This window comes from Bradysia coprophila, chromosome X, assembly GCF_014529535.1.
Source record: "Bradysia coprophila strain Holo2 chromosome X, BU_Bcop_v1, whole genome shotgun sequence".
NCBI classification, from domain to species: Eukaryota; Metazoa; Arthropoda; class Insecta; order Diptera; family Sciaridae; genus Bradysia; species Bradysia coprophila.
The window spans coordinates 5,417,683-5,439,226 of NC_050737.1; the positions used below are offsets into that span (position 1 = coordinate 5,417,683).

At 34.0% G+C, this 21,544-nt stretch overlaps 1 protein-coding gene and 1 long non-coding RNA gene across 2 annotated transcripts; both read right to left on the reverse strand.

Moving 5' to 3' along the window:
• Positions 1–971: 971 nt before the first annotated feature.
• Positions 972–21,031, reverse strand: LOC119085104. The gene is made up of 3 exons (XR_005089231.1): positions 21,020–21,031; positions 5,338–5,340; positions 972–1,109 (listed from the first exon to the last, which is right to left on the reverse strand). It is a non-coding gene; the product is annotated as an uncharacterized LOC119085104 (long non-coding RNA).
• Positions 5,744–8,699, reverse strand: LOC119085097. The gene is made up of 12 exons (XM_037195345.1): positions 8,443–8,699; positions 8,242–8,379; positions 8,041–8,166; positions 7,870–7,980; positions 7,668–7,814; positions 7,087–7,338; positions 6,910–7,026; positions 6,705–6,854; positions 6,355–6,465; positions 6,161–6,292; positions 5,985–6,104; positions 5,744–5,912 (listed from the first exon to the last, which is right to left on the reverse strand). The coding sequence occupies exons 1-12, from the start codon at positions 8,615–8,617 to the stop codon at positions 5,854–5,856; spliced, it is 1,638 nt and encodes a 545-aa protein (XP_037051240.1). The 5' UTR covers positions 8,618–8,699; the 3' UTR covers positions 5,744–5,853.
• Positions 21,032–21,544: the final 513 nt, after the last annotated feature.

A 21,544-nucleotide genomic window follows, 5' to 3' on the forward strand; every position in this document is an offset into this window, starting at 1 on the left:
ACGGTTACACTCTTCCTTAATAACAACATACTTTGCAAGATAATTGCGATTTTACTTTTTTTATGAAAAGGATAACTGTCTCGCGTATTAAAAATAGACTACATTCCACCGCAGTAGTGATTGCTGTTAATTTTTTATCAGGTATTATGAGCAGTGTTCAGTTCATATTAAAATATGGATCTTAGTGTAAGAAGTAAACAATCTGGCTAAATATCCATCTCAAAAATATGAAAAAACCACATAGGCGTCTCGACACCTATGCCATATTATGCCTCTACTCGACGCGAAAAACATTATTTTAATGTCTTTCATTTTGAAGATCTGGTAGATCGGATGGGTGTAGTGTATATCTCCGTCCAGACACATTGCGAAAAGTCTAAATTGATGTTTGAATGATGCCATTGGTGGTAAATGAAAAATGTCATTTTAGGATACATTTTTATTATTGAATGGACTGTAGTGTCAGACAGATCAAATTTTCATATGTTCAACCTGTCTCAAGCTACACTATTTTCAACAAAAATAATATCCTTGAAATTGTTTCATCTAGACTACAATTTAGACTTTATGCAACATCTGACGGTTGGGATGTACATTCAAAACTAAAGGCCATTGATCACATGTTTTTCGTACCAGGTAGTGTGATAATACGGCAAAGGGTTCGAACCTTGATGGCCTTATGAGATACTTATATGCACCTAGGCTTCTCGGTCTGACAATGATATTCGTTGAGTGTAACAAATTTTTGCTTTAATTTCGTAATTTATGATTTCCATCGTTTTTAGTTAAATGACGAAAACTAATTTCAATATTTTATTTTCTCAGAAATGTTGCCAAAACATTGCGTTCCACGGCGGTAATATTGTGATGAGTTATTTATCGGGGAACCATAAAACAAATTTTAATTGTAAAGAAAAATGAATTCGTATTAAAAGAGAATTGATAAGGATTGGCAAGACAATTTGTTGTTGTTGTTTATTTTACAAACAAAAAATAGTTATTTATCCTGCAAGTGTCGCATCTTCATCACACTAGATGTCAGAGTGTCGATCCGAGGCGAAGCCGAAGTTGACAGGACATCCTGTGCGATAATATACCATCGTACGACACTTTATAGATACAGCGTTTTTCGCAATTCAAGATGGAAATGGACATCTGTTTCTATGCGAAACATAAATACCGAGATTTTTATCGGAATACAATCTAAATACGATTACAATATCTATTTAAAACATGGTTCTAGTTAACACTGATTTAAGTTGTGATCAAGTCTAGCCAGAATTTAATGTTTGCTCCCTCTCTGACTGAATGACGGATTTTGTGTGTTAAAAAAATAGTTTCTCGCACATATTTCTTGGATGAAATAATAGTTATTTATGACATCAAGTGCGAAGTACTTTATTAGACTCTAGATGTGTAATTATGACACGAGACCGCAGGGCGTGCGTCATAATACACATCGTGAACCTAATAAAGTACTTCGCACCGAGATTCGTACAATGTTTTATTCAACAGATGGATTTAAAGTTCGCAGTTTTCGAACATTATGATCTTGAGTTGCATAAAATACAGGTAATGTCAACCAAATCTATGTGGGAGTTCCACATATACAGTGCTTATATTTGATTATACGTATGAAGACGTACTAGTAGTTTACTCGTATAAGTGAATCAGCTGGTAAAACAGTGGAAGCGTACACTAACTGTACAAAAAAGGTCAAAAAGAGTTCATTTCCTTCATTGAATTGCGAAAACATATTTTCTTTCTTTTTCATCATTTAGCGGTGGATAAAACTTAAAGTGAATTATTAAAAATATATTTCTAAACAAACATATAAATGAATAAAAGAAAAAAAAATATTTCCTAAGTTAAAATTAGATGAATTCAAATCTTTTTAACTTTAAAAGAAAAATCATTTTTGTAAATATTTAAACAATGAAAAGATTAATCGATGAAAATTAGAATTAATGAAAAATTAATATAATTGAAATGCTACTGTTAAGAAAAAAAAAGTAAATGTGTAAATGAAAAAAAGTAAAAAAAAAAGAAAATTTGAAAAAAAAACTGTTAGTTTCAAGAGACATTAATAATTAATATATTAAAATTCAAAATATTAAATATATTTACGTGCCATTAATAATTTGTAATAATTTGAGTTAATTTTTATTTAACAATTTTTAATTAAAATTAAATTCACTAGATAAATAATTAAAAAAAAGGATAAACAAAGTAAAATGAAATGAAATTACAATTATTTTTCACTCAGTTTTTACAGATTAAATAATAATATTAAATGCATAAGGTTAACTCTAAATCAGAAACAAAATAGTCTTAATTGATTCAATTTTGGTGCCATTATTCCATAGTGGCTGGCTAAGTCTCTGGTATAAGATCATTTTTCAGTGACCCAATATCCAAATATGGCGGGAGTTGTTCGGCTTGATTTAGTGACTACACGAAAGTTTTCCTTCTTTTCGAGAATGATATTTCGAAATGCGGTTGCTTAGTGGAAAATACACGTGATTTGTCCGACCGATGTTGTTACTTTGCTGGTCTGTTGAGCTATACATTTACAGAAACTGACACAAATGTTTGTTTTTTGAGTTAATTGTGGCTAACATATTCCACAAGCATCCATTGTGGGACAAGCTTTGATTTTTGGGTAAAATAATGAGAAACTCATAACGAGCATATGTAGGAAACATACGAACGAGTTAAATATTTCGAGTGATAGAGATAAAGTGTTTATCTCCCTTAACCAACATATTTTGAATGAATGACTGATTCCGATACACCAGTTTTTTTAAATTCTAAAATACAGTCGGCGACCTTAAAATAAGTATTTCATTTCAGCCATTTTACAGCTGATCCACTCATGCAAACAAATATGATTTGATGTCTCTAAACGGTTTTAACATTACCACGTGTAGGCGTGTACACTGTTCACCCGTATAAACAAGCATTAGCACAATTGTTTGTATGAGTGGATCAGCTGAAAAACAGTTGAAATAAAATGCATCGCCGATTTCATGGTTCCAATATTTTAATCCTACGGACCATCTAAACATCTTTTGATCTGAGTTTTTAATTGTACATGAAATCATGAAAATCAAAACTTGCTTGCAACATCTAGTTCTTCATTTGTTAAGTAAAACTTGCAATCCACAAATCTTGACCACGTATTGAATATTGTGACGATTTTCACCTTTCTTCAATTGTAACTTCAGTAATACTCGAAATGTATTCACCGTTTTACATGTTTAAAAACTAATTTAAACCCAACATTCACACAATTCCGCAACGTCGTTTTTTTTTCAATCGTCGAACATACATTCTAACTTGAAGGAGCTCATGAATAAATCAAAAGAAAATTTCAGTGCTCATTTGAATTGGATCGAATTTTTCTTGGATAGAAAACAAATGGCGCAGAGTAATCATATGACCTCATTAGGTAATTCCAATCTATTTTCAACGTGTATAACGATGTACGTTTTGCTGGTATTTTTTTCGAAATGTATACTCAAATTGCCTGAGTCACATATGTTTATGAATGAAAACCTATGTTTCCCTAAAATGCCTAATGCCATGGTACACGACCAACATTCACCCCCTCACTTTCTTAGTCACCCAACCAATACGAACAACTTCCTCTCGATGTACTGGTGTCACATTTGAACATACTCAGAAACTTAGCCAACAAATGGACTACAATTATTGTAAGTGATTGTACTACGAAATTGATTTGAAAAATATATATATAGGAACTATAGTAGAAATTAAACTATTATGAAGCAGAAGAAAAAAAAACTTAGTGATTACGTTAATAATGGTAAAACAAAAAAAAAGTTAAATGACGCGCACGTATTTGTTTTGTTAATAAGTTGGGTTGTAAAAATATTACGAAAGAAAAAAATGCATTCAATGAGAAATAAAAGAAATTGAAAAAAAAATCATTTTTCAATTACCATTCGGAAACACGACAACCTAAAGCCCGTCCATACTGTAGCTGTTCTTTACATAAAGGATAGCTTTCCGTCTGAAGTGCAATTGCGGGTTATGATTTTAGAAGCATTACTATGAATGGAAAGATGGAGAGGCAGATAATTTTCCGCCGTCAAATTGATCGTGTCTGTTTCATTTGACTTGTGATATGACTCAACTCAACTTTTCGGCATAATTCACATATTTTAATGTCGCAAATTTCCAAGCTTTGCGCTGTTACCAGCTCCTGTCGCCAATAATCACACCCATCAATAAATGAGCTCTATCTCTAGTCCTTACTCCACTCTCCACTCTACATACCCACTCATGGTAATCACTCTCGGTACTCACTCTTGGTACTCCCTCTTGGTAACCGCTCCTTGGTGATTATTTGTCACTAAACAAATCAAATAATCGTACAAAAAGAGTGGTCTACACCTCGATTAAAACAAATGATGGGAACATTTTATTTAAACTCGGCAAATTATAAACTTAACATCAAATCGCTTCACATATCCTGCTACTGGTCTAATGATATGCTTCCGCTAAAGGTTAGATCTCGCTGAATAATTTGAGTACCCAAGACAAATGTGTAAGACTACAAAAAGGAATCGGTTGTGAAATTGTTATTGAGTTCTTACGAATTTCTACATCGTGCAACACTTCAGCACTAATATGGTGAAGATAGTTTTCAGTAGAATTCCGGCAAAAGTGCTGCAATTACTTAAAATCGACTGTTAAAAGAAAAGATACTATCGAACGCATAGATTGGGATATAATACCACAGAGAGTGGATAAACATAAAAAATAATCGATATTTTTAGCCACTCTGAATTGGGAAATCATTACATCGTGCCTAATGATGTAGATTGATTGGCCTAATGTACATAAGTCCAAACCCACTGTCATGAGTTTAAATCGACAGTGTTACTTCATGAACAGTTTATAGTATAGAAGAAAATTGAGCCTAAAATAGTGATTCCAATTATACTAATTGATTACGTCATCAATGGAAACGGGATAACAAACATCAGCAAACATCAAATGTTTGAAGGAAGACTATTCGATGTTGCAGGACAATTTTAATAGCGAATAGTTATAACAATCAAGCAATAACAGATAAACACACAAGTCAGTCGTATTGGACTGAAAATAAATTTATTTGCCATGTTATTGTAAACAATTCACATTTATTCGCCCAATTATTTCTCAAATCAGACGATATTGGTCCCAATGACGTTCCGATGCAGCCGCTTCAGAAAAAAAATGTAAAATTGTAATGGGAACGGGACAGTTATTGGTGCAGCAGGTATCTAGGGTGGCGTGATTTCAAACAACCACTCCAAAGTTCTTCACTGCCTATCGTTAGTACAATATCGGAGGAAGATAAAAACTACTCATACATGTCTCCTTCGATATTGTACCAACGATGGATAGTGGATATTTGTACTCACGGCACAATAGATACCCACAGCACCAAAAACTGCACTGTTCGTATAAATTTTTAAATTTTTTGTGAAACGGCTGCAGTGGAACCACAAGCCGTCATTGGGACCAACGGATGCGTGTATTGTACTGTACTGAGTGAACTGAGACCTAAATATCACACTGTATGCGTATATTGTACTGAGTGAACAGAGACCTAAATATCACACTATACCACGATTGCACCTATTGTATACAATGCATCAGACCCAGATCGTTAACTAGTGAATCAAGACAATTCATGTAAGTTCGAAATGTCCACCGCTATAAAATCCAGTTTCGTAGAAGAATATTCCTTTTATTAAAAAAAAAACTTTCGTACAAAGAGCTTATAAAACCACTCCATAATAAAACTGGTTTAAAATGGTGATGACCTCATTATAATCATCATCCAATCAAAGACTTAAGTACACCAGTCGTTACACGTTTTAGTGGATACGCGCCAGCTACAAACCAAAAAGAAAAGCGTTAATGCTTTCCGCTTCCCTGGTCTTTTTTAATTAAAATAAAATTCTCACCTAAAATTAATTTATCTCCGTTCCAAGTGAACAGGTAACGATACTCTCTAACTGATGTCACTACATAAAGCCTTAAACAATCCACCTGTCTTGTGTCAAAAGGATCTTTAGGTTGAGGCGCTGCAAGAATATTTTTAGAATTTTAAAATGAAAACTTCACCGACGATTCACATTACTTATATCAATAAACGGTATCCTGACTCCATTTTCCACAGTTGTCAATATTTTGTGAAATTTCCTGTCTGGCGTGATAAATGATTGAAGCATCATTAAACTCGATGAATTACCTCGATCTGAGGCGCTAAATTCTTTAAGTAAAAAAATTGCTGCTGATAGAGCACAATAGTCTCGATTCAAATGTATTGATTACTCATTTCAGTGGCGCCACTGGACTCGTAATAAATACTACTCGTTCTTCCATCTTGTAGAGTGAAGCTAATGTATGGTGAATTCGAATTGTCGTGAGTCCCCTTTGCTACGGCTTTAACAAATTATTTAAATTTGAAATAATCATGAACAAGTTAATAGGATTACTTAACTGCAACAAGATCTATTTTAAGGAGTGTGGTTCCAAAAATTCTAACTACAAAAATTCTGTAACGTCACTTCCTTAAAATTGGCTCAGTTGCTCGGAGTGAGTAATCAGACAAATAAAAAAAAAATGCAATACGGATGCATCATTTGTACTGCAATCTTTTTAAAATCCGCATTCAATCTTACCCGTCAATTCACCGGGAGTGATGTAATAGATTCGGCCACTGGGAGAATAAAATGTCAGAAATGACGACTTTGCGAATTCGCCGTTCACTTCTACTTCGTTTAAAAGTTGTTCAGGTTGTTCAGCTAACTTGGTCGAATCGTCCTCGTCAACTAAAATTGATTTTGATTTACATCAAATAACGAATGCGGATCGCACTAACATTACCTCGGTCATATAATGCTTTCCCTTCGTTTGAAAATATGAAATGGACATGTTTTGTGTAGTACTTGTGTGACACAATGAACGTTATCCGAAAGTCCGAAGGTGTGGTTGGTGTGGAATCTGTAATTTTTGTTAGATTCAGTCAGGAATGGCCTCATTTGATGCGACATGTAAATCTACCCAGAATCGGAATCTCCACACCACTTTCGTTTTTATGATCGATTCGGTAAGTTTTCTCGTCAGGGCCAACGAAAGATAGGAGTTGTATGATAGGCTCAAAAATATTTACGTCTACGTCACTATTCCTTTCCACAATACGGGCCGCATATTGTGAACCATCTTGTTTAAAGTATATGTCATACACCTTACCACTGGGCTCAGTAAATGCGATGTAAGATTGATCAATTTTGTCCGATGTGTCCCGATCAATAGCTGAAGATGAAATTCAACAAATTTGTATGATACAGGGGAAGCAAGTGAGAATGTAGGACTTGAGACACCTGGATAGAATCGTAGACAGAATATTTCCGAAGTGAAAGATATAAAGTTGACTTCGTGGCTAAATAGACACTTTGAAATGAATTTTAAAAAAATCATGAAGCAAAGACAATTCCGTAGTTTCAAGTTTGCTCTATCTTTCTCTCTATCTATCTCTTGTAGGTCAAATTACGTCCATTTAGCCATGAATCATTTTACGATATATATCTTCAACTACGCTCCTGCCTCCATTTCCACTCAGGATCATACATAATAGAAATTACCTATATTTAGCTTATTTGTGATTAGATATCCTGTTCCACTAGGTGTGTTGAAGTTAGCAAATAATAAGCTCAGATCTTTTAGCTGTCCAGCATCCATTTCAGCAAGTTGAATTGAATGACCCGGTGGCATTTTAAAGGGTTCCAACGCTTAAAGTTGTGTTATTTTCAACAAATCAACTTAAAATTATGGTTCCGGACTTACTAATATCCATTGCAGTATCACCATTCTGTGAAAAAATGTATTTATGTTCCCATTTCGAGAATGGTCCCAAAGTTTTAATCCATAGGTTGTCCAGCTCTTTTTCTGGATGATCTTTAAACACGAAATGAATTTAAGTAACCAGACAGCTGACGACTTCACAAATAATTGTACCTGAATCGATGGTGATGTTAGAAGGTCCGTACGTTAACGTATAGATTTGCATATCGGGACCCACAAAGGAATGCAAACTGTGCCGAATAAAATCGGATCTATCAACGTACTGAACTTGTTTTTCAACTAAAAAAAAATCCAACCCGACGATCATAAATTGTTCGCTAATTGAATACAAAATTATTTTTTTTAAATATTTACCGATACGAGGAATGTAGAGAAGATCTTGGTGTTCGAAAAAAATATCATAAATTTTAAAGGTCACCCACACAAAACTTATGTACGGTGAGGTCACATCTGCGATTTCTTGCCCTTCTATCGATTCCGAACGTTCAAGCGCTAAAAAGTTGCATTTGTTAGTTTAAGCCAATTAGGTTAACAATAACAACTGCAGTTCCTTACATAGTTCACCACTTTCAAAATCAATCAAGTAATTTTTGCCACCAGGCGAACAGAATTTTAGAAAATTATTTGAACGCCACCATTCTTCGCCGCCATAAGTTTCATAACCGTATAAACTACCCGATGTTAATGCTGATCCACAGATTAAATAGAGAAATATTCCAGCAACGATCATCTTCGTTGCGTGTTTTTAATTAAACTGATGTTTAATGTCTTAAAATTTATTTTGTTGAATTGATCAGTGGCTTTTTGTGTATGTAGAAGAGTCGCGACTTCAAAAATATTATCAACAAAAACGAGTTTTTTGATACAAAACAGCGAAACCAATGGACTGATTAAAGCGTTATATAAATGTGTACTAGTGTGGTGTGGTGGTTGTATATTAAGAGTGATATCGCAAAAATTCAAACCGATTTTTGGGTAAATTGAATCAAAGGTTCATCGGTTCAGCAAGTGATTGTGCGTTTAAAGCATGTCAGGGTATCGGCAAAGTTGTTTTTTTTTTGTATGAAGTCGAGATAGAAGTAGTTTTTACTTTCATTCATAATTTCCGAAGGTGCAGCTTCTCCGGCTTAAAAAAAATTCTTCAATTAAGAGTTCTTACCAAAACATTACAACCTGACAATGCTTTCGCTTTTCGATTCTTCACCCCGAAAATAGACAACTAATCCAAGAAATAGAACATACCAATTTCTTAGGATTGAACGAATACCAAACGGGCGATAGCTTGCCCGGATTTTCAAGTCGGTTCAAGTTTTCGCGATATTACTCTTAAGATGACTCGATAACTGCGGGCAGATGAATGAACTTATCTCACTGCTCTAAGCTTTATACTAAGATACATTTAAAAGGTGATTTTCATGTTGCAAATGGTGCATACCTTAAGTTCCTGACATCATGCTGTACAGTGAAAGAGTACAGTCTTTTACGATTCAAAATTGCCTGTTCCAAATAGTATAGCACTACTTACATCTTTTATTATGTAAAATTATGAGAAAGAAGATCCTTGGAATCTTTTACTTCTTTTGATCAACGTATTCTATGCAGACTGATATAAAATCTGGTACTTTAATGCTAGTATCGTACAGTTTATCATAAAATACAGCAATAGTCTATCGTATATTATTATCGTCGCTGTTGATAACAGATGACTGTCTGCAGAAGAACAAAACCAAAAAATATTATTAGACTACGATGATTATTCGCATCTTAGTCTTGAAATTTTAGGGCGTGTTTTCTGAAATTATCGTAGTTTAATGTGTCAATTTAGTGAAGATTTTAAGAGGAATTGCGAGGAATCTCTTTGTTTTAGCAATTTTACAAATTCGGAAACGTCGAATTTTTTGTAATTGAAAAATCGAATTCTGCTTTTATCTAAATCAGTCAAAAACATTTAAGGTCATTGTGCATACTTCCAAGACAACTGATATTTATTTATTTATTTACACAATCGCTAAACCGAACAGGTGTACATACGTTATTTTGCACCAGCTGGTCCCATTTGGAATTGTATTGGACCAGCTGGTGCAAAATAACGTATGCACACCAGTTCGGTTTAGCGATTGTAGAACAAAAAACAGACTTTCTCAGCCCAATATCATATTAAGAGTGATATCGCGAAATCTTCGAACAATTTGTATGGAGGACAAATTCAACGTATCTGGATTTTTGTCGAGTATGGTACCCATCGAATCCTTGCTTCATTACGAGTTCAACGAGGTATATCTCGCCTCTCTCGGAATTGTCGTTTTCGTGGTAGAGTTGTTTGAAAAATCGGTGGTTTTCAGGTGGAGATGGTAATAAAGAGTCGACTTCGTTCAACTTTTTGGGGATTGTAGTGCTAGACTAGACCGATCACTTAAGCTACCAAATACGTCGGGCTGTTGGCTGTACTGGCTTCAGTGACTGTATTGAGAAAAAATTTCTCTGACTACTAACGGGTGCGCGCATCAGCAAACCTAACGGTTTAGGGTTAGAAGGCTTAGGCTCGGTACTTCCTAAAAATATAAAAACTTGTGCTGGAGGGACTACTGGCAATAGGAGATAGGACAATTTCTAAAATGTCACCTATTATTCCAAAAAAATTTCGACCGAAACGGAAAAACAATATTTTTCTTTTTAATTCTCCATTTATAGAAAAAGAAAACGAGAATTTTTGGTAAAATGTGACCATCGGGTACTTCGGTGACTCGCTCTCATGTGAATTTAGTTTTCTTGGTACAGCAAACCGTTCCATAATGTAGCCCAGTGTCCTAGGAGCATTTATCACACGCATCCAACCAACCACAAACTTGGCATGAAAAAAACCTCAGTTAACGCTTCTTGGCTCATGCCAAACCAACTTCGACTTTTAGTCTCTAAATTGAGCTTTTCATTTGACCATGCCTTTCACACTTTGTAGCAACAGATTTAAAGAAATTCTTATTATCGAAAGAACGATAAAATTGTTTCGAAGCTGCAACGTTCGTATGTATACATCAACATCAACCACACAAAAATGTTGAATTATGTGGCGAATGTGAGAAAGTTAAATCAAAATTACGCAAACTTTCGCTATAAGAAACAGCAATAATTCCTTGGTTGTATAGAAGACAGAAACACTAATATGTCAAATGCGTACGAAAAAAGAACATGCGAAAGAACATCAACATCTGATGTCAAACAATAAAAAAGAAAATGTTTTGAATTAGTGCGAAGGAAGGTTCATTTTCTTGTAATGAAATTACCTTTAAATTACCGGGCAAAGCACGGCGTTCTCTTTTCTGTACAATGAACATTCATCGGGATTTTGAAGTGGTGCGTTACGGAAGTTAATTGGGGGTATATCATTTTGTTGTTTTAAACTTCTTCTTCTTTTTAAATGAAAAGTTCCGCAGTTACCTGTGTATATACAAATGGAGTAATTTATTTTGGTGTTGTTCGCTAAAAATGAATCAAAACATTCTGTTTATTTTACACTCTAGATGAATTGCAACCGTATAATATGTGACTGTAATATTTTACGACTCAAATAGAGAATTATATGCATGAAATGGTCCTAGTACTAATCATTCTCACAAGTCAATACACTGACGGAATTTTGAAAACCATCACATTTTCTGTTTCTGTGTTTTACTTTCTAAGTTTCTGTTTTCTCCAAACAAGAGATGTGTGGGTTTTCAAAATTCCTTGAGTGTAACTGTACTTCTAAAATCAACGTTTTGACATAATCTGTTTTGCCATTTTTTCAAATTCGTCACATGCAATCAGTGAATATTTACTCTACACGCAAAAAAAGGAAATTTCGGATGTACGTTCAAGATGTACAAAATCTACATTTTAGACGTACATTCTACGTACTAGACGTAGTGATGTACGCTTAAAACGAAAAATGTACAGATAATACGTTAAATGTACTGATAACTCAACCATTGGTCTCATCGTCGAAATGTACGTTTTAGCCGTAGCATGATTTACGTTTAAGACGTAGGATGGTGTACATGTAAGACGTACAATAATATTATGTTTGGTGTTGATGTCAAAAGTTATATCTGAATTGTTTCACAAATTATTTAAAAGAACAATTCGATTTAAATATTCATTTCAATTAATTGTTGTATTGTCGTATTGCTCGTTTGGTTTCTAAGCTGTTGGATTGCTTTGAAACGACCAATGTTTTAAAAAAATTCGACGTAAAGATGTAACGCGATTTTAACGTTCATTTTAATATTACCGCGGAAAATCAATTTCTTGCCAATAGAACCATGAGAGTTCATCCAAGAAAAAGAGGTTCTTATAATGCGTAGGAAATGGAATTCTATTATTTAATTTTATCACGCGTATTTAATTTTGAACTCTGGCCTTTGATGAGACCATTATACTTTCACAAGTTTCTGATCGGATTCGGAGTTGCCATTGCCAGTCAACAAGCCCAAATCCGACATCTAAAAAAAGTGATGATTGAATTCCGACTTGACAAATGGATGCGTTGCGGCTAAAAAATCGGATCTATTTTTGATTAAAACCTTCAATCTCTTGGAGCCTAAAAAAATATAATTACTGCAACAACATCCGACCTTAACAACTCTAACTTACTCGAAAATTTCAGAACAAGAATACATATTTGGATTCGGTCTCACCAGTCATTATATTGGCTTAAAAGTACTCAGATTTTCTAGCTCAATAGGTTTGTTCCAAATAACTGTAAACGCGAACTTTGACAACCCGAACCACGACGATTTCATCCATAGACGACATAACCTTGGCTTTTCGCTGAAATTTTAAGGCCCCGTATATATAGTGACAGCTCATTTTTCATGAGCAATTGTTTAGGTTCTGTTGTCTATGGATGAAATTTGACAATTCGTATGGCCTTGGAACAGATGTATAGCTACAATTGCATAATAAAATGTACAAATCTACCGAGAATCCTATGATCATGTGTTCTAGATGAACTGTACATTATATTTTTAAAGGAACATGTGGCGAAAATTTCATAAATTATCAATAATAATTATTTTTTAAAGTTTGAAAACTCGACTTCTTTTGGGAGCCTGAAATTTAATGTTTAATCATCAGAAAATATTTGCCTGAATGTTGCTAAACTCAACTCAATTTAAGTTTGCAATTGGTTAGCATTCTACAATTTTAATTGTTCCACAGCGTTCCACATGTTGTCAACAAAAGAAGCGTAAAGAGTGTCGTTTCACTCACAAACGTGTGGAATTGAAGAAGCGTAAAGGCAAACGCTACTTCTATGTGGTGGAACACGCGTGGAACAAATAAAACGAAAGAAACAAACGAAACCCACCAAAATTGCATTCTTATGATGAGATCAGTTTACTGCGTCTAAACTACATCCTTTTTCTACTATGCTTAAAAGGAAATGACAAACAAAAGAACTCTTCAAAGTAAACTGTTCGTAACTCAACAACTAGTTAGCTCAGTGCGAAAGTCACTGACTCAAGATCGAGAGGTCCCCAGTTCAATTCACGCCAGTGACAATGTTTTTTTTTTTTTTCATTCGCGTTTGAGAAACCCAGCACTTTGTTTTATATAAAGTAATCGATCTCACATCTGTAAAGTGGGCAAAGGACGAAATATAGTAACATTATTTCTAGAAAAATTAAAAAAAAAGCGAAATTTCCAATATACGTTTTATTCGTACATTGTACTGATAACTCAACCATTGGTCTCATCGTCGAAATGTACGTTTTATCCGTACGACTTTTTTTTTGCGTGTACAGGCAATCGAATCTCTCGAATCAAATTATTTCCAATCGATTGAAACAAAATCTTCTACTTCGTTTTTTAACCATAAATTTGGCTATTCTAGAGACGACATTAGATAAAGCTATTATTACTGTCGTCGTTGTTTCTTTGATTATGTCTATGAAACAGTTGGAGGCAGTGAAATTTCAGCCCTTAAACTTAAACTGAACGCCAACAATCAAAACTGTTTATACGTCGACTGTAGGGATATACAAATTGAAATTGAAAAGTTATATTTTTGGGGAGTGGTCTCTACTGTATAGGTTTGTTTAGGGTTGCCATTTTTGAAAATTCGAAAAGAGGACATTTTGTACGAAAAAAGAGGACAAAAAGAGGACGCCCGTTAATTCGAAAAAGAGGACGAAAAGAGGACAAATATAGAGTCTTAGCTCTTTTATTATTCTATGTGGACCAATAGATATTCAAATAATTAGTGAGAAAAGTTAAAATTAAAATTTCATTTGGTTTGAGGCGAATCCGAGGTTTCAGTACCTACCATTTGTAAACATGACCTTTTTTTCCTTTTTTTATAAAAACCTTCATATTCTTCCTTATTTTCCAGAAAAGTGATTCTTTTACTTTTTTGCTAACTTTACTTGAACTGTAAGCTACAAACATGCACTTATCTCAGAAGAAATTCATAAGTTTTTTTCGATACTCCATTTTTTTTTCGAAGTAAAAATCTAAAAAATAAGAAACGTGTTTCTTAATAATTTACAAATCTAGGCCTGTTCTAGGCACATTTTCTGAAATCTGACTGTTTCTGACCAATGTAGGAAAATTTTCTAAAACCTTTCCGTTTCTCACGAATTTCCTACAATCTGCCTATTTCACACCAATTTAGTTGCATTTTTAAATTGCTGCTAGAATATGACTCGATTTCAACTTAATTTCGTTTTTTTAATACTCCTGGTTTACTCCTTATTTTATGCATATAAAAACATACAAATTCCCAATCATAATGCTAAAACTTCCTTAATTCCTAAATATGGAGTCGAATTTTTGACTGCGAGGACTAGTCAACTATATCATTCGAACGCTGTAGAAACTATGTAGCTTTAGAAATAGCTGCGCAGCGAAATTTTTTCCGTAAAATTTGACCACATCTGTTAAGTTTTGCTAAAATTTAACAATATTTTAGAAAAAAGAGGACAAAAGCATAACCTCAATAATATCTCAGTGTAAATCGCGAAGGCGACGTTGCTCTATTATGAAATATCACGTAAGCGACGTTGCTATGGATGAAATTGTCGTTGTTCGGGTTGTCAAAGTTCGTGTTTACAGTTACTTGGAACAAACCTATAGATCTCTGCGGTTTGCGAAACTGATGACAGCACAGCTCAGTGCAGTGGATTACTTTGACGATTTTGTGTGCAAACTATTCATAGCCAACCTCGCAAAAGCGGAAAATGATTATAAATTCCAGCAAATGCAGCAACAAATTTTAGACATTTTTTCGAGCAATTCAACGCTTTTATTTTCCTTGACTTCAAATATAAACATTTCACGGTTACTAAAAGTCTTTAATTCAATTTTCCATTAGCATTTTCTATGTTAACTGTTTTCTTAATTTTTTTTTCCAAAACTTCCCCTCTTTGCGAAGTTGGCTGTGTTTAGTTTGCACACAATCATACGATCGCACTGCCAGTCGTCAACCGAAGAGATCTGTAAGAAACTATTTCTTAAATCTATCGAACAGAAACTGATCAGAATAGCAAAGGTAATGAATATTGTGGCTGGACTGAATTTCTTTAAGTAGGCCATTAGCGAAAATATAAACGATCCAAGCTGTAGTTATGGCTTGAAATAGGAAACTAGGCTTCACATTATACGTGAATGTCAAAGATATTGTCTTATCGGATGTTGCCATCCATAGCGCATTGGGGTTGCTTTCGATGGCATCGTTCTTTCAGTTCTCATAGACACCCGGGTGATTTTGTAGACCTTCATTGGCAAGGCACTGGCATTGGATTTATGTACCGTTAGCGATTGGTCTGCACTTACAGCAAAACGATTGTATTCTGCTGACAAATTGCATATGGTAGTGAATTATTGTTGAAGCCAGTTGAGGATTTATGGTTAAAACCGATGGTACTGATGAGGAATGTTTTATAAATATCATTTAGTTATGGCATGTTTCAATGTATAGAGATTAAAAGTTTCGGTCCACAACAAAACAGGACACAAAACATAAATCTACACTCATCGACACTTTCTAACGAACAATGAATTTTGGCATTGCGATAACTTAAAAAATTTACTGCTATTTCTGTATTGTTGTGAGAATGAAAGAAGTATATCTCAGTTTTCATCCAAAAATTAATTCTTTAGCTCTATAATTAGATGAAATAATTCCTTTAACTGTTATGACAGTCCCTGGACTGTTAACTTGTCATCTGTTATCGACAACGACAGCAAAAATAAACAACAAGCTCTGACTGATGAGGTATTAGCAAAAAGCATGTTCAAAACAAATGAAGTAAAAGATTTCTGAAAGTCAATCTATGTAAATCTTCGATCAAATGAAGACTTCATTAGTAATAGTTTAAACAGTAAAACTGTTAATATGCTTGCCGTCTGTGACAGGCTAAAAGTGCCAGAGTGACTAACGTCAGAAAGTCTGGAAGTTGGAAGTTCACATGATCTATTTTGTGAAATGTATTAAGTGTGGGCAAAAAAAGGGAAAATACGGAAATGCCTATACCGCTTGATTGCAGGGTAACTCAGAATATTCTGAACCGATTTTCAAAATTTTTGTTCCGATCGACGAAAAATGACATTGATTATGTCGATTTCATACATTGTCTGACTAATAACAACTAATAACAAAAGGCAGATTTTATAACTCATTTAAGTCTTAACTAATGTAACTAAGCCTCACATATTGGGTGGATTTTTTGACATACAATTCAAAATTAAAAATGCGACCATTTCTTGCAATATTCTGTGGTATTATCCCATAACCTATGGCTTCGATTTCAGTTTTAGCTCATTGCAGAGTGTTTGGTCTTATTAAGTTAATTAAGTTTGAAAATAGAGTTTTAAAGTTCTAAAAGAATATCTTTTGATAACTACGCCCTATGGACTACCTGCTACAGAAGGTTTCCATTGCGATTCAACGAAGAAATTCTAGTTGCATTTTAGGGACCTTGGGACGTAATAGAATTGATGATTTTTATTTATTGTAAATATTTGTTTTTTGAAAAGATCGTTTTTTTTACCCGTTGCACTTTGCAGCCTTTTTTTCGCTTTTAAGGCAAATGACAGGACAGTTTCCCGAAAATGTATGGAAAATTTTATCACAAAAATTCACAAAAAAATTCGAAGAAACTCACCTCTAATGCTTTCTATTGTATTCGGGCATAGTCTCTTTAGGTTGCCAAGGCATATTTAAACACTAAAACACTTTTTACTCGACGGAAAAACAAAAAGTTTTTTTTTTGTTTTGTCGCGACAAAAACACAGAAAATATTTCGACACAACTGTGACACTCCGCTACTATAAGTACTAGAATGAATGTTTGCTGTAAAATATTTTCATTCAAAAAAGTGTCGGACATATTATAAAAATCATGAAACAGTTGCCAAAGGGTAGCGTATACATTTAATAATGCTCATCGACCATTTTTTAAAGCTTTACGAGAGCTCATTCTTTCAACGATGGGAGAGCATTTATTAAAAATTTACCCTCTCGTAAGACTCCGCTGAGCGTAAATAAATGTTCGTTCCTCTTTAGTAAGCTAAGAAGACTTCGCGAAGTCTAATTATGCCACCTCTTTGAATAAAAATATCGGCTGAGTTCTAATAATTCTCCGCTCAGCTCTAATAATTCTTCGCTGAGCTCTAATAATTCTCCGCTAGGCTTCAGGAAGTGTCCGTTAGGCCTAAGCAAGTTGCAGGAAGGCTTAATGGAGCGAATCGGACACTCAGCGGAGATCTACCACAGCTACGTGCAGTTTTATTAAATCATAGCGAACACTTATTAGGTATCCGCTGATGCTTATTGAGTGTTCGCTTAGCTTCATTGCCTTACTACAACGTGCTAAGGTCTGACGGACTCTTACTGAAGCCTAGCGGATTTTTATTAGAGCTCATTAGAGGTTTGCCAAAGCTCAGCGGAGAATTATTAGACCTCAGCGGAGAATTATTCGACATATTTTTATTCAAAGAGGTGGCATAATTAGACTCAGCGAAGCCTTGTTATCTTACTAAAGAAGTGGTAGAGGTTACAGTTTTAATACAAGTCTACCATCGTTGAAATGTCCGACACTTTTTTGAATGACGATATTTTACCGCTGAAGTGAACACAGCAAACATTCATTCTAGTATTTATAATAGCAGAGTGTCACAGTTGTGTCGAAATATTTTCTGTGTTTTTGTCGCGACTTTTTGTTTTTGCATCGATTTAAAAAGTGTTCAGTGTCCAAAGATGCCTTGGCGACCTAAAGTAGGGTTGCCATTCGTCCTCTTTTTAGAGGACATGTCCTCTTTTTTCGTCTAATTCTTCTTTTTTGTAAAAATTCTAAGAACATCACTTTTTTCACACAACGTCCTCTTTTGTCCTCTTTTTTCTAAAATATTGTTAAATTTTAGCAAAACATAACAGATGTGGTCAAATTTTACGGCAAAAATTTCGCTGCGCAGCTATTTCTAAAGCTACATAGTTTCTACAGCGTTCGAATGATATAGTTGACTAGTCCTCGCAGTCAAAAATTCGACTCCATATTTAGGAATTAAGGAAGTTTTAGCATTATGATTGGGAATTTGTATGTTTTTATATGCATAAAATAAGGAGTAAACCAGGAGTATTAAAAAAACGAAATTAAGTTGAAATCGAGTCATATTCTAGCAGCAATTTAAAAATGCAACTAAATTGGTGTGAAATAGGCAGATTGTAGGAAATTCGTGAGAAACGGAAAGGTTTTAGAAAATTTTCCTACATTGGTCAGAAACAGTCAGATTTCAGAAAATGTGCCTAGAACAGGCCTAGATTTGTAAATTATTAAGAAACACGTTTCTTATTTTTTAGATTTTTACTTCGAAAAAAAAATGGAGTATCGAAAAAAACTTATGAATTTCTTCTGAGATAAGTGCATGTTTGTAGCTTACAGTTCAAGTAAAGTTAGCAAAAAAGTAAAAGAATCACTTTTCTGGAAAATAAGGAAGAATATGAAGGTTTTTATAAAAAAAGGAAAAAAAGGTCATGTTTACAAATGGTAGGTACTGAAACCTCGGATTCGCCTCAAACCAAATGAAATTTTAATTTTAACTTTTCTCACTAATTATTTGAATATCTATTGGTCCACATAGAATAATAAAAGAGCTAAGACTCTATATTTGTCCTCTTTTCGTCCTCTTTTTCGAATTAAAGGGCGTCCTCTTTTTGTCCTCTTTTTTCGTACAAAATGTCCTCTTTTCGAATTTTCAAAAATGGCAACCCTACCTAAAGAGACTATGCCCGAATACAATGGAAAGCATAAGAGGTGAGTTTCTTTGAATTTTTTCGGTGAATTTTTGTGATAAAATTTTCCACACATTTTCGGAAAACTGTCCCGTCATTTTCTTATGACGGGCCTTAATAAAGAAAATTTTGATAACTTCATCAGTCAAGTGACCTGACCCAGCTATTAGAACGGGCTTATTTATATTATATAAAACAAAAATTGATCCTAACAACGATGTTAGAAAATCAGGAAACTTGTTCTAAATTATTAATTTGTTATAAATATTTAAATTTTTGTCACAAAATATTTTATATAATTTTTAATTTATTTGTCTCAAATATTAAAAAGTTGTGTGAAAAATATTTATATATTCAAACTAAATTTTCACCATTAAATTTGGTTTGAATAATTGTTTTTTTTTTCGTGCCCCATTCAGAACACCGGAAGTTGTGCTAGAAATGTTTTTCATATAAATACAAACAAATACCGCCACCTCACTCAACCATTCCTTAACACATTCAAAATAATTGCGGCTTGTCAACTTTCGGCACCCTGGACTTTACTTAAATAGTCGTCGAATACCTCCAAATAAATTTCTAAAAATCTAGAATTCAGTTTTGGATTTTTAGAAATATATTTGGAGGCATTCCTCGACTATTTAAGTCCAGGGTGCCGAAAGTTGGCAAGCAGCAATTAATTTCAATGTGTTAATACGTAGTATTAAGAAATTCGTAAGACTCGCGGATAATTCTACAATTCCAATTCATCCACCTCTGCCACTTCAAGTACAAAAGCTCATTAGGTATCTCAATGCTTTTTTCAGCTTTTTATTCTAAATACTTTCACTTGGCGTCTTTATATAGACACATAGATGGCTGCTCAAATAAATATTCTGAAACCAAGAAGTCTGTAAAAGCTTTTCTCTAAAAGCTGTCGACATACAAACACGTGTTAGATGGCGGTAAAAAACGACATAGAAATTAGCATAGCATTGAACCGAACAATTTTCTTGTCATTCATGCCCAGTATTTAGTTTCAATCTCGATGAATTGAAATCTTTATTTTATGGTTAAAGATCTTTTTATTTAAATTTTATTATTTTATGAGAAGAAAGTTTTGTCGTAGTTCGACAATTGAAGAAGTTTGTTGTTATGTTATTGATGTAAGAAGTTCTTACTAAGAATAATTCTTATCTAATCTATTACTTCATTTGACTAGAACATTTTCAGGAGATTGAACATACTTACTTCATTTTTTGGACATGTTTTTGGCATTAATCTCGTTAAGTTTATTCATGAAGTCGCTATGGATAACAGTTGTTCGTTAAAGAACGATTACGTAAAAACTAGAAACTCACAGTTGTTGTTTACCACATTGTGACAAACCGCAACTGAATTTTGTTTTGGTTACCTTTCAGGCTATATTCTTTTTCTCCGCATTATTCGTACAACTCTTTGCATCACAACCCTGTGTAAAAATACTAGAGCTTTTCCTATTTTACGAAACTACTACGAGATGGCTGCTCATCAATAATTTTTTACAGCACCCACCAATTGAAAATGATCATTCTCTGTTTCTAAGCGACTGTATATCAGAAGTTAGAGAAGTTATATTCCCAGACGAATGCTGTCCCCAATGTGTTAAAAATGAGTGGTGGGTAAATAAAAATTTGACTGCACAGCTAACGACAACAGGCTCATTCGTAAATTGAGTTAGACGTGAGTTGCATGAGTTAAGTGGATGAGATGTAGTAGGCAATTTGAAAATTCTAGGGTACTGACACACAATTTTCCAGCGCCATTACGACTAAATTTTGAAAACTTATTTTCATTTCTTCTGCAAAAAAAAATAATTTCTTGTAGAACTGTAGAGCACACCCAGAACGGTAATGGTTTTTTTTATCAACTGTTGTTCGACCAAGAAAATGTACTGTCCCTAATACATCAATAATGATCACACCAAAATTGTGAAATCTCCTACTTCATTCGTGTAATATAATTGCAAGTTTTTGACACAAAACTTCAATATTTTTATAATACATTCACCTTCGGGTCGGGCTGTAACACCCCACTTATCAAATACACAACTTGGACCTCGGAAGTAATATACTATTAATTATGGTTGTCGAGAACAGATGACTATCTGGCTAGTTCAATAAAGTCCGAAGACTAGTTATTTTTATGGAACAATTTCAGGTCAATTGTCAGCTTTCGAGTTGATCTTTCATAGTCACGCAAAAATAGGTCATTTTTGAATCAAAACCTTAGATCTTGAGGTATAACAGAAAATGACCCATTATGGCGTGACCATCGACCACTTCTTTGAAAATCTCTACAATCTTGAGTTTTTCTCTACAAAAACAATAGTTTTCTGTAAACGCTTAATTTAACTCTCAGGCAGACAATAGCC